Source organism: Piliocolobus tephrosceles, chromosome 15 (genome assembly GCF_002776525.5).
Source record: "Piliocolobus tephrosceles isolate RC106 chromosome 15, ASM277652v3, whole genome shotgun sequence".
In the NCBI taxonomy this organism is placed as follows: domain Eukaryota; kingdom Metazoa; phylum Chordata; class Mammalia; order Primates; family Cercopithecidae; genus Piliocolobus; species Piliocolobus tephrosceles.
The window spans coordinates 72,093,777-72,106,931 of NC_045448.1; the positions used below are offsets into that span (position 1 = coordinate 72,093,777).

Below are 13,155 nucleotides of genomic sequence, written 5' to 3' on the forward strand. Positions count from 1 at the left end.
GGTACCAAGAGGGACTGAGCTTAGTGGCTTCCCTGAGCCTGACTCTGGGGTGTGTGTCTCCCCTGGTCTCCCGGTAATGCTTCTTCCCCAAAATCCTCATCTGTCTCCCTGAGGTAGAGGGAGAAGGTCTGTACTTGCGTGGCAGATGGGGTAAGGGTGGGCAGCGGGTCCCTGGACCAGGTGTGGTGTGGCTGGGCCCCTCTTCTGGAGCCAGGTCAGGTTTTGGAAAGCAGACGGTGTGAGGGGCATTCCCAGAAGGAGTGCTAGTTCCTCTCCCTGCAGGACAGTCACTTGCAGGGCCAGGGCCTGCTAGGGGCCAGGGACTCAGTGAGGTCCACATGGAAATCCCAAGGAGGGAGATGCTGCTTCTGATCGCAGGCAGGAGGCCCTGCCCTTGGACAGAGACCCAGAACGTGCTGCCAGAACCCCAGACAGAGGCCTTGGGAGTGGTGCTGACAGGGGCCTGGTGAGGGGGGCCATCTAGAGGAGGTGCGAGGTGAGTGGGGATGTGCACTGGCAGCCATGCGCAAGCAGGGAGGTCCCTGCAGGGGGAGGGAGAGAGGAAGGATGGGGCCCTGGAGCTGGAGGCCCCTCCCTCCCTACGCTCACCCTAGCCCCCTACCTGTGGGTGGGGCACCTGTGTGTGGCCAGAACAAGGTAGACGGACCACAGAGTCCATCCCGCCTACCCGCAGCTGAGTCCACCCCCATCCTCCCTACTCTCACTGCTCCCACCCTTTACCCATGCCCCAGCTGGAGGTGCTGGAGATGCAGGCATCACGCATTGTTGCACCTGGAGGCAGGCCAAGCCCTATTTCCAGCGTAACAAGCTTTCCTTAATGTCCCTGCCTCTCAAGTCCAAGTGGCCTGCTGGGCCCCCAGGTCTGGCTTTGTGTTTGGTGTTGCACACCCTGCAGCCAGGGGGGTGTTCTGTGGTCATTTGCTGCTGGGCTTGGTGCTCTCTCCAGTGGGACACCAGTGCCTCAGGGCCAGGCCAAACACCTCTCCTGCCAGGCACCCAGGGCTTCCACATCTGCTCACGAGGGAGGATTTCAGGCCTTTGGGTCCTTCCTTGTATGTGTATGACACCTCTCCCTGTGTATGTGTGTGTGACAGACAGAGCGAGAGAGAGAAACCATGTATAAACCACCTGGAGGCATTGGGAGAGGCCCTTGCTGGCTTGCCTGATTCTTACTGAAATGTCCACTTTAACACCTTGGAATCATTTTGAACAAATATGAGTGATGTGAATACCACTTCCAGCACATGACAAACTTTACAGTTTATGACACGCCCCCTCCCCAAGCCCTGTAAGCTCATTGATAACTAACATTTCTTGAGCATTTACTGTGAGCCAGGAAATGTGCTAAGAACTACATGTTCTCTATCTTCTTTAATAATCAAAGCAACTCTCTAAAATAGATACTGTATATTTATCCCAAATTTGTAAAGTGATTGATTCAGAGAAGTTAAGCAACTTGCCCAAAGTCACACAGCGAGTAGTAAATGGCAGGGCCAGAACTGGAGCCCAAGGAATCTGATTTCAGAGCCCATGTTGAAGTTGTGGCCAAAGGAAGAGGAGAGTCTGGGTATCTCCCTGTCAGAAATGAGGATGTCTTGTGGTGGAAGTCAGAGCCCACCCAGGGATAGCAGGACCTTGGAGAGTCCCCTGGGAGAACAGAGGGACTCAGTCTTTCCCAAGTGTGTGTTGTGCCGACCCTTTGCAGCAATGGAGCAGAGGAAGGCCCAGCCTACCTGTAGGGTGCAATTCTTTGTTGACCCAGAGTGACCAGGGCAGGCTTTGCTTAGGTGTCCTAAGATGATCTGAAGACGGGGCGGCCTGGGATGGTTGACGGCACCTCTGGCTGTGGAACAGTGTAAGCTTGCTATGGGGGTGAGTGCGTCTGGGACAGCTTTAAGGAGTGTGGTTTGCCTGAAGCCAAGGGCCGGGATTGGGGGAAGAAAGCCTTGGTGTTGGATGGGGAAAGATAGGGCGGGTCACTGGGGGTCTGACTGGGAGAAGGCTGGACTGGACCTTTCAGGCTACTGAAGGATTCAGGCCAAGGAGCCGCACGGTGACTGAGGGTGATGAAGCTGGTTTTGGCTTGGGGATGGCCTGGCCAGAGGTGGGAGAACAGGTGTCCAGGGAGGCTTCTTGGACAAGGGGGTCTGGGACTGAGCCCTGAGGGTGGGCATGGTTTGGAGAGCAGGGGCACAGTAGTGGCAGTGGTGTCCGTGGAGGCAATGGGGGGCTTTGTAGCTTCAGAGCCTGGGGAGAGGTTGAAATTCTTGGGAAATGGTTCCAGGGTGAAGGTCAGGGTGGCCCAGCAGAAGAATCCTGGGAACTGGCCACTCCGAGTGGGCCTGGGTGGGATGAACGGGCTGTCTGAGGAAGAGGCCAGGGTTTTCTTTCAAGGGTGTGTACACATTTGTGAGATGTGGGACTGAACAAGGAAGTGGAGCAGTGACCGCTTTATTACTTAACCCCACCCCTCTGAAATGGAGCAGGCGACAGTTTGGGTAGTGGGCAGGAGGGAGAGGGGAGAGGTACTTGGAGACATCTGAGTGAGTGCAGAGGGAGCAGACGGCACGGGGTGTCTAGTAACGGCCCCCGACTCGCCCCAGTCCCTCTGTAGGCTGTGGCTTGGGCCTCTGGCTCTGGGCTGAGAAAGTGCATCAGAGAGCTGGGTGTTTGGCCTAGGGAAGTGGTCTGGTCTTGGTGCTCCCCAAAGTGGTTTGTGGCTCAGTGGTTGGAGTCTAGTGCTAATGAGGGCGAGGTGGCAGGGCTGACCATCTAGCTTTATACACAGCAAATGGACAGCTTGGCTTCCAAGCCTGACTGTCCACCCACTCCTGTCCCCACCTCTGGCCTCAGCCTGAGCCCTGCTCACCCTCAGCAGAGTGGGAGCTGGTGAGAGATGGTGGGTGTGTGGTAGAGCTTCCTCCAGAGCTTGGGACCCAGCTCTATGTTAGCAGGGGGTGGCAGAGATGGGGACCCAGAGATGCTGGCCTGGAACCTCCACATTTCGATTCCACTGGACTTGTCCCTAGTGGACAGATCCCCATTTGATTCTCCCCTCGAGAGCCCCTTCGAGTCATTCCTTCTAACCTCTTTGCCTGGAACGACTAAACATTCCGTTCTGGGCTCCTCTGGTCTTCACTAGAGAGGGAGAAGAATTTCCCACAGTCCTTTGGTGCTTTAACATTGGAGTCGGGTGATTTTTTAGGAGAGCATAAGCTCCCCAGAATGAAAGTAGAGGCTGATGGCTCAGCTTTCAGCAGCAGACAGATCTCCTGGCCCTGGGGATCTAACTCTCTGGGCTAGTCTCCCTGTTACCCCCAGGCCTGGGGGCAGAATCTACCATAACCAGCTTCGTGTCTCCAGGGCGGCGTGGTGGACGACAAGAGTGAAGATTCCATGTCCGTCTCCACCTTGAGCTTTGGTGTGAACAGACCCACAATTTCCTGCATATTTGACTGTAAGTGAGGCTTCGGGGCATCTATGGGGTGATAGGGGTGTGTCACCTTATGCTTCTGTTTGGATGGAGTTATACGATCAGGTGTGTATGTGGGGCTCTGGGGAGCTGAGTCTGTGTGCTTTTTGGTGGGTCAGTGCTGTGTGTGTGTGTGTGCACGCGCGCGCATGTGCGTGCGCTCGCACGTGTCCATGCCTGTCTGTGTAGTGTGTCCGCCCACTCAAATCTGATATCAGGCATTTAAGGCCCTGTGCTCTGTGGCTGCTCCCATCGTCTATTTGGCCTCCCCTCCTCCCCTCCTCCTCTACCTCTTCTCCCCCAGCCCTAGCCTGGCCCAGGGACACGTTAATTAGTCAGGTGTCCGCTTTCGAGCTGTGGAATGTTCTCCTGACCTCGCACAGTGGCCTGTATGGTTTCCCTCGTTCAGCCCCTCTGTCTGCTGCCCTTTCTAGGGACAGACTCCACCTCCCCCCAAGCCCCAGCTCTTAACCGCCCCAGCTCTTACCCACCCCAACCACTCACTCTGGCACCTCTATTTTTTTCCCTTGTTGAAGATGGGAACCGCTACCATCTACGCTGCTACATGTACCAGGCCCGGGACCTGGCTGCGATGGACAAGGACTCTTTTTCTGGTAGGTGGGAGAGAGGCAGGAGAGTCGGAGACTGTGGCCTGAGAGCTGGGAATGGAGACATCTGGCTTTCCGGCAACAAGGGGTGCTGTTTGCTGGGTGCATAGAGGTGGGTGCTGTCGCCAGGGTCCTGTGACTTCTTGGTCGTCAGGTACAGCAAACTCTTGTCCATGGTCTGCTGGACTCCTTGGCAGGATCAGGCTTCGCTGACTGTCCCCTCTTTCCTGAAAGCTCCTCTGGCCTTGGCTCCAGCCGCCAGCCTCTGGAGGGTCCCTGCAGCTTCCTCCCTGACCTGCTCCTCCTTGATGCTTCACTGCCCTCTAATCCTGATGCTCCAAGAAGTCTTGTCTGTGTCCTCTCTCTGGACACTGGGGCCCCCCAACTTCTCCACCTTCACTCACCTCAGTTCATCCTGTGCAAACCTCCGTGTGACCTTGCTCCCCAGCTTCCCCCACCCAGATCCAGGCTGCCTCGGCATTTCCTGCCGTGGCCCTGGGGTTGGCAGCCATCTGTTACCCAGGCTGGAAATTCTCAGTCACTCAGTCCTGAGGATTCTACCTCCTGAATCCCTCAGATCTGTTCCCTCCTCTTTAATGTCACACTGCCATCTGACACTGGCCTTGCCTCTTTGTATCTAGGTCATTCTGGTTATCTCCTTACCTCCCTGGCACCTTCCGCACTGCCCCAGACACACCTGGTCACGTCCCTCCTCTGATTTCAAGTATAGACACTGACAGGAACCTCCAACTCTTCAGCACAGCAGACAAGTCCCCTGTGATCTGGCCCTGTGGTCCTCACCTGGTTCACCTTTTGCTCGTTGCCCTCTATCCAGTAGCTCCAGCCCCACCAACTCTGTCCATGTTGCCCACGCCTGACCTTTGCACTCAGTGCTGTCTCTGTCTAGAATGCATTTGCTCCCTATTTCTAACCAGCAAACTCCTAGTCATCCTTCAAGACCCAGCCCAGATGCCCTCTGACTTCCCCACACCAAGCTGGTTGCTCCTTCTTCAGTGCTTGGCCAGCTCCTCACCTGCACCTCCCTCAGAGGCCTTCCCCACTGTACAGATTAACAGTGGTCTATCTCTGCCACCTCCTTCCTGCTCTAACCATGAGCTCCCCCAGGAAGGGGCCTCATCTTACCTTTGAACCTGCAGCACTTGATGGCTGAGTGCTCACTAGGTGCCCAGGCATTTTGCTGACATTATTTCCTATAACCCTTACAACTGTCCTATGAAGTAGGTGGTCAACATCCCCATTTTATAGGTGAAGAAACAGAGACTCGGATAGGTTAGCTAAATGCTTGCATTAAAATAACTACCAAGTGTCAGAGCTGGGAATGGAACCCAAGGCTCTCGCCGTCTAGTGCCTGCTGTTTGGTTGAGTAGAACTGAGTTCTATGGGAGTGACTTCCTGGACACAGCACGGCTCTGCAGGTGATGGCTATCTGCTGACTTCCTTGCTGGTCCACTCTCCTCCCCGATGTAGGGTCCAATCTGCATCCTCCTCTCCAGCAGCTATGGCCCTCAGTGACCCATCCTCCAGCTCTGTGCAGCCAGGTGCGGGGTGGATGAAGAAGTTCTACCCTGTTTTGCTTTGGGGCCAGGGTCCTGAGAGCTCCCTCACAAGTGTATACAGCAGCAGCCCGCCAGAATTGACAGGCCCAGGCCAGACAGGCATCTGCAGTGGCTACTTCCTGGGAAACTTGTCCAGGAGTCTGACGATTAGAACTTACTCTGAGAAAAAGGACATGGACGAGTTTATAGCCTTGCTTTCTCTCCCTTCCCAGGAGGACGTGAGAGGTGAGGGTGCTGGGAGTGGGTTTGTGAGAGGTGGTGGCCAGGTGGGGCCCAGGCAGAAGCCCCCTTGTCCTCTGTGGGCCCTGCAGGCCGAGCACCCCGCAGAGAGGGGAGGGAACTCCTCCAAGGGCCCAGAGCTGGGAGCCGATGCTCCCCTCTGGTAGAGCAGTGGCACCGGTCTGTGGAGACGTCACACTTTCCATCCTGGCCCCACCCCCTCCCCCAAATAAACATCCCTTGAGCTTTGAGGGCACTGCCCAGGGCTTCCTCAGAGGCCACTGGCTTCTGAATGAAAGGCCCGATTGAGCAGCTGCTGGAAAGGAAAACAGCAGCCAACATGGGTGAACCTATAAAACCCAGAGTGTTTATTTTCACTCCCAAACCCTAAACCAAAGCAATTTCTCCCCTGGAACTGACCCTGGGGCGGCTGGCGGCCGGAGGCTGTGCTCGGCCACCGGCTGGCATTTCTCTGAGGAAACTTATGTGTGAATCCGGAATGTCTGGGGCCAGGGGAGGGCCTGGCACAGTGTCTGTCGCCGATGCAGCTTCCAGCTGCCTGCCGGGTGTCTGGGGCAGAGAGGGCCCTCCTCGAGCCTCTCTCCCAGTGCCTCTGACCTGGGGCTCTCTGGGCCTTTCCCCTGGGGCTCTTACAGCCCTGTGCTGTGCTCTTTGTTTCTCTCTACATGGTGGGTCTTGGGGCTGCCTGGACACTGGGGCCATGGCTGCTCCTTCTCCCTGGTTGAATATTTGAGGAGATAGGCAGGGGTTGCCCAGAAAACACTTGTTGAACGATATTGAACTTGGGAGAGGGAGGCTATCCTGGCGATATTGCCATCCAGATGGCCTGAGGGTTGCAACTTGAGTGGGGTTTGAGTGTATGGCTGGGATATCAATTCTCTGGACCAGTGGAAGGGCATCTGTGGCGTGTGCTTGTGTGTTTATTAATGTGTATTCCCTGTGCAGCAATTAGTCATAAAAAACATAAAGTGATACTTAATTCAGTGACTTCTTCTCTTTTTTGAGATAGAGTTTTGCCCTTGTTACCCAGGCTGGAGTGCAATGGCGCTATCTTGGCTCACTGCAACCTCTGCCTCCCAGGTTCAAGCGATTTTTCTGCCTCAGCCTTCCAAGTAGCTGGCATTACAGGCACCCGCCACCATGCCTGGCTAATTTTTTGTATTAGTAGAGACGGGATTTCCCCGTGTTGGCCAGGCTGGTCTTGAACTCTTGACCTCAGACGATTCACCCGCCTCGGCCTCCCGGAGTGCCGGGATTACAGGCGTGAGCCACTGTGCCCGGCCAGTTCAATGACTTCTTTTTGTTGTTGGGATGAGGTTGCCACTGCTTTGTGAACATCTGTTGTGTGTACTGGGTTTGCTTTGAAATGAAAAGCTATGACTTGAGAGGACTTAGAACGCGTCACCAACACCACACCTAGCTCCGTCCTGCCCACCCTTTTGGTGTGGAGTGGGTAGCATTGCTTCCCTGAACGGTAGCTTGAGCTGAGTTACTCTTCATTGTAGACTGGTGTTTCTCACAGGGAACCAGGGAGGAAGGTGTCAGTTTGGTCCCTTCTGCCAGTTAAGAACTGCTGTTGTGGTTGGAGGGATCATAAGCTCTGCTTACAGAGCAGCCCGCCCAGATGGAGGACCCTCAGGCAGCTCTATCATGAGGTCACTGTATTCCAAGGGATGACCCTCAGCTTAGGAGGGGCCCAGAAATCCCTCTTTAGAGCCTCCCAGGTCACTGGGCTCAGGGGCTTCAACTTGGCTAACCAAGCCAATTGAGAGATGGCAGATAGACCAGATGCCACATCATTTATTAATTTACAGCAGTGAGTACCTCTTAAGAAAGTAGAAGGTCCTGTGCCCTCTTTGCTGGCCTTACAGCTCCAGGTAAGGTCACAGCGGTGGGCCAGGTAGGTGGTCCTGTGGGATAGTCCTGCCAGGCCAGGCTGCAGTGAGGTCTGATGAGCCAGAGCTGCCCACAGCTGGGGCCACGTCTTGACCGGTGCCTTAGTTTCCCTCAGATTCAGACTCAGTCCTGGGTGGTGCTGGGGATTTCTTGCTTTTGGGTTTCCCAAGTCTGAACTCCAGTCTCCCTTCCCAACCCCTTTTTAAGCACAGCTTTTTGTTAAGGTTGGCTCTGGCTGGGGCAATCCACCAGACGAGCTTAAGGAGGTGTTTTCCAAAGTGCATTGGAGGCTTGTGAAATGCTCCACTTAAAAAGGGTTCCTGAGTAAGAGAGACTGGGAAACACTGCACGCTTCAAGATTTACAATGCACAGTGGCATATGAGAGGCTCTGAGGCGGCTGCAGGGAAGGAGCCTATTTAATCTGTTTAAGCACTCATTAGCTCCCCAGAGAACCCACCACTCAAAGCACACATTTTGGGAAACACTGATCTACAGGATTCAGTCCAAATTGCTCAGCAGGCAATCCAGGACCGTTTGTGATCTGTCCCTCCTCCCCTCTTGCCTCCTCTGTCCCCACTGCCCTGGTGCTCCTCAGCCAGACCAATGGCTTGCTGCTCCCCAAGTACCTAAAGTCTTTGGTGTGTTTACCCGTGCCATGCTTGCACCTGGAATGCCCCCTTTTCCTTGGTCTGCACGGCCTACCTCCTCATCCTTGAGACCCGCTTTGGGAAGCCTGACTTGATGCCAGCAAGCGACATCAGGCGCTCCTCACCCCAGCCCCTGTACACTCCACTATTAAGTAGCACATCACCTTGTGTTATACCCGTTTAGGTTACAATTTCCAACCAGTAGTCACACTCTTAAGAGCTTGGATTACGTCTCATTCATCTTCCTACCCCTAGCACTGTGCTAACCTCCCACAGAGTAGCCAATCAATAACTGTATAGTGAATGAATGATGCATTACAAATAACGTGAGAGTCCACATCTTTGTACATACATCTAGCTTTTTGGTGAATCTGGATGCCTCCCAGGAATATGGGAAAAGGGTATAAACGGTTTTATGTTTTTCAGGGCATAGTGCCCAATTGCTTTTCTGAAGGGTTGCTGAATTGCTTCCAGCAATAAAGGAGAGTACCTATTTCATCGACTCTTTGCCCATATCGGGGTTTTATAATTTTGAACAATTTTTCTTAATTTTATAGGAGAAATATTGCTGGAGTCTACTTCTCATTTGCATTGCCTTGGTTATTGGCAGTCGATCCCACTCTCTCTGAAGGGCCCTTTCCTATGAGGTGGCGTGATGGGAGGAGCACTGGACTAGGAGTCAGGGGGTCTAGTACATAGGATCATGGCTGAATAACTTGGTCTTCCTGGGGAAAGCTCCCTTTTCTGAAAAATCGGGTGATACTTCCCACTCTGTCCCCGACCCTGGTGGTCTGAGTGGTTGGTAGGAAGGCCCAGGAGGAAAGCCTAGTGTATTGTGAATGCAGACGGTCCTCCCCGGAGATCCAGGAACGTCTGAGCAGCAGGGTTCAGCCTGAACAGCCTGGTGCAGGGCTCTGGATCCAGCCAAGGAATTGTCTGCCTGGGGCCCGGTGACAGGTCCCTGACTCCCTTGTGGTGATGGAGTCAGGTAGAATCCTTGTGTGCTCATGGCTGGATCCTCCCTGGGGCAGCCGTGCTCCTCAGAGCTGCAATCCAAAGTGCTTGCCTCAGCGAGGGCACGCTGCGCGCTGCATATGGCTTGTGGGCGTGGCCCTGGGGAGAGCCCTACGCTGTGATGCATGCGCAAAACCCAGCCCCTCACCTTCCCCTCCACCGCTTTTTGGGAATCTGCCTCTCCCTCCTCTTAGCTTTCCTGGAAGAGGGATTTGTCTGTGAGTGTATCTGGCTGTCCTTCATCTGACCACCTTGCTCTAGCAACACCCCTACTCCCCTTTTTCCTTTTTTTTTTTTTTTTTTTTGAGGGGTGGGGTCCTGTGCAGGGAGAGGCCAGGCCCCTGTACACAGTAGCCCAGTGTCTGAGGCCCCAGGCCTCCAGGCCTGCTCTTTACAATGCCTTTGTTGTGTGTTTTCTCCTCCCATGGGCGGGTGGGGCACGTGTGTAGGTCTGGGTGATTTTTGTTTGAAAGCCACCCCCTCCCCGTTCTCCCCCGAGCGCTGAGCTCATTGCCTGGGCCGATGGGGCTGCTGGAAGGAGTCTTCCTGCTCGGGGGCCAGCGTGGGGGGTGCTGCCAACACCAATACAGCGTGCACAGCCGCTACAATGTGCAATTGTGATCTTTGTGTAAACGCGGTCGGTCTGGGGCCCGCACGCTTATAAAAATAAAGCGTAGGGAAGCACGGGGCGGGGCGGGAACAAAAGGGGCTTTTTCGCTGGCTCTCTAATATGGTTTTATTTATCGGAACGCGCCCTCCTTTCCTTACTGGAACCTGGAGAAGTTCTCTGCCGAGCTTGAAGCTGATGGTATCACAGCCAGACGGTTTCATTAAATGCACAGATGCCGCTGGGCCCTGCCAGGGGCAGGAGGGAAAGGGCTCAGGGCCAGCCCTGCCAGGTCCAGTGCATGGAAAGGGGAGCCCCATGCCAGGGAGGCTCCCACCAGGTGGGGGTGGAGAGACGTGGTGGACAGTTCTCTCTGGCTCCTTCGCCTGTCAAGGGCCTCCCATTGCCCCCTTCTGCTCCACAGAATCAGGATCAAAACCATTTTCCTGCAGGAAGTCCTCCATGATTTGTGCCTGATGGCTGTCAGGCTGATCCCAGGCTGGTGGCTGCCTTCTATTAACCAGACGCAGCATTGCTCAGCCAGTGGGTGGCCATGGCTGAGTCCGTCCCTTAACTTAGATACCCCCTGCTCTTAAAACCAGCTCTTCGGGCAACAGGCCAACCTTGGACCCTGGTCTCTTCATCCCTTGATGGGTTTTCTGCCGTTGCCCACTCTAACCTTCCCACCTCTTTCCTGGTCAGTCCTTGCCAGCCCCTCTCTCTGCCACCTATGCAGTGGCCATGGTGTCCCATTTGGTCTTCTTGTGGCCAAGGAGCCCGACTTGCTCTTCTCCCCTTTGTGCGGAAGCCCTATCTCCCCATCCCAGTCCCTGGGTTGTGTTTGAACCTGCATCCTTCTGAGGCCAGGAACACAGAGGCCATTACCTCTGAGGCCACTGAGACCCTCTTGAGGTCACATGGGAAGTGAATGGCAGTGCTAGGGCTGGACTGCAGAGCTCAGAGGGCACAGGCCATTGCAGGATGGAGCAGGGTGCCAAGGGTATTGAGTGCGTGGTTAGGCACTGGGTTCAGCCCTCAAGGTGACATCCCATTAGGAGGAGCTGAAGGGAGCCCCCTCCTCCAAGCGCTGCATTCCTCTCCCAAGTTATATGCACTCAGTCCCTCTCCTGCAATGGTTTCCAAAATGTGGTCCCAGAAGACAGCATGAGCATCGCTTTCAGGAACTTGTTAGAAATGTAATTCTTGGGCCCACCCTGGCCCTGCTGAATCCAAGTCTCTAGGGGCAGGGCCCAGCACCCTGAATGAGCCTTCCAGATGATTCTGCAGCATGCTCACATTTGAGAACCACTGCCCTAGAGTCTGCTCTAGTGACACCAACTTGCCTTTGGGACAAGGTAGAGGGAATGACTTGTGGCTGGGTCCCAGGCTGGCGTGGCCAAGGCTGGCAGGCTGGAAAGGAGTTTGCGGGCAGCAGGGAGCTGCGGGGTCTTTGGGTTTCTCTCACACGCCTACTGCTAAATAGCTGCTGAGTCTGTGCACTTCCCTTTAGCACCCCACACCCATCTAAGCCCCATCATTCCTCCCTGGACCACTGCAGTGGCCTCAGAACTGGTCTCCCTAGACCTCCTCATGCTCCCTGCAGTCTTTTCTCCATGTGGCAGCCAGAGTGAGCTTGCTGAAATGCAGAACTGGCCACGTCAGTGTGGTGGCATCCCAGAGCTCACAGACACCAGCAGCTCTGCTCTGCTCCCCCTTCCTCAAGGAAGCCAGATCCCTCCCTAACACATTTCACTGCATTTTATGTCTCTTCTTCAAGGCTCTGACCCAAATCATAATTTTACATTGGCTTGTGTGGATATTTTATATTTAGTTCAAATTGTATTCTCAGCCCCTAGCACCTAGTCCCTAGCCTGGCATAAAGAAGGCACTCGATAAATGCTTGTTGGATGAATGAATGAATGAATGAATGAATGAATGAATGAATGAACAGACTGTACAGGCATTCACTTCCCCCAGCTGGACCCTGCTTCCAGCAGCCAGCTCAGGAAGCAGCACAAAAGGGGATGTTCTCTGGATCTTGTGCCTGTTTGCCAGGACCCAGGCTCCATGTCCCTACCATGGCCCCCAGCTGGCCTCATGGCAGGGCTAGAAGAACCCCATAGGAAAGATGCATCCCAGCATGAATGTTGTTGCTCCAGAGTGGCAGCCACAGCCCTGCTCCAGCTTTGTGGCCCCACATGGCTCTGGAGCAGACATCTCTCATGGCCCCTGCTGTGTCCTGTCTCCCCTCCCCATCTCTGGCCTGTGCAGATCCCTATGCCATCGTCTCCTTCCTGCACCAGAGCCAGAAGACGGTGGTGGCGAAGAACACCCTTAACCCCACCTGGGACCAGACGCTCATCTTCTACGAGATCGAGATCTTTGGCGAGCCGGCCACGGTTGCTGAGCAGCCGCCCAGCATTGTGGTGGAGCTGTACGACCATGACACTTACGTGAGTCTGCCCGGCTCCTGCCTCATCCCCTCACAGGGAGGGACCATGTGCAAAGGTGGGGTCTCCAGGGACTCGTGGCTGCCCAGCCAGATGGGTGCTCCCCTAACTCCGCAGGCCCTAGAGCAATTAAAACTATTTTAGAGTCATTAAAAATGGACTGCTAGCACAGATGCTGTTCCCACAGCAGACACTGCTCATCAGTGAAAGGGAAAAGGTGCTTGGTTGTGGGCCAGGGGCTTGGGTTTTCTCTGCCTCTGCCTTGCCTGTGTGATCTCAGGCCAGTCCCTTCTCATTGAGGAGCTGTGTGGAATCCTTAAATGTACATCGAGCACTTGCATTACTGGCTGAGTGGCCCTTCACTTGGGGTTCCCTGTTTAGGTGGGAGCCGAGACACCCACACAGTGGAGAATCCTCCATGTGAGAGCACAGGTCCCCGAGTGCCTCCCAGCTCTGTGCCACAGGCAGGGCCTCTTACCACAACTGTCCCACAGGACCTCCTGTGGTGACAGGCGAGCTGTAGGGCTGTGCTGTCCGAAAAGGGAGCCTCTAGCTGTATGAGGCTGTGCAGCACTGGAAATGGGACTGGTGCAGCTGAGAAATGAAATTGTAAATTTTATTT

The 13,155-nt window shown here is 54.8% G+C and overlaps 1 protein-coding gene across 4 annotated transcripts in view; it reads left to right on the plus strand.

Annotated features, from left to right (window-relative positions):
* The window catches only part of LOC111550580 (dysferlin), a 146,976-nt gene that overhangs the window by 48,362 nt on the left and 85,459 nt on the right, over positions 1-13,155 (plus strand). For all 4 annotated transcript variants that reach the window (XR_003309829.2, XM_026456448.1, XM_026456449.1 and 1 more), the window contains 3 exons: positions 3,385-3,478; positions 4,030-4,107; positions 12,355-12,536. Coding sequence is in view for 3 of the 4 variants with exons in the window: in XM_026456448.1 (XP_026312233.1) it covers positions 3,385-3,478; positions 4,030-4,107; positions 12,355-12,536 (354 nt within the window). In the remaining variant the exon portion in view is untranslated. The remainder of the gene's footprint in view (positions 1-3,384; positions 3,479-4,029; positions 4,108-12,354; positions 12,537-13,155) is intronic.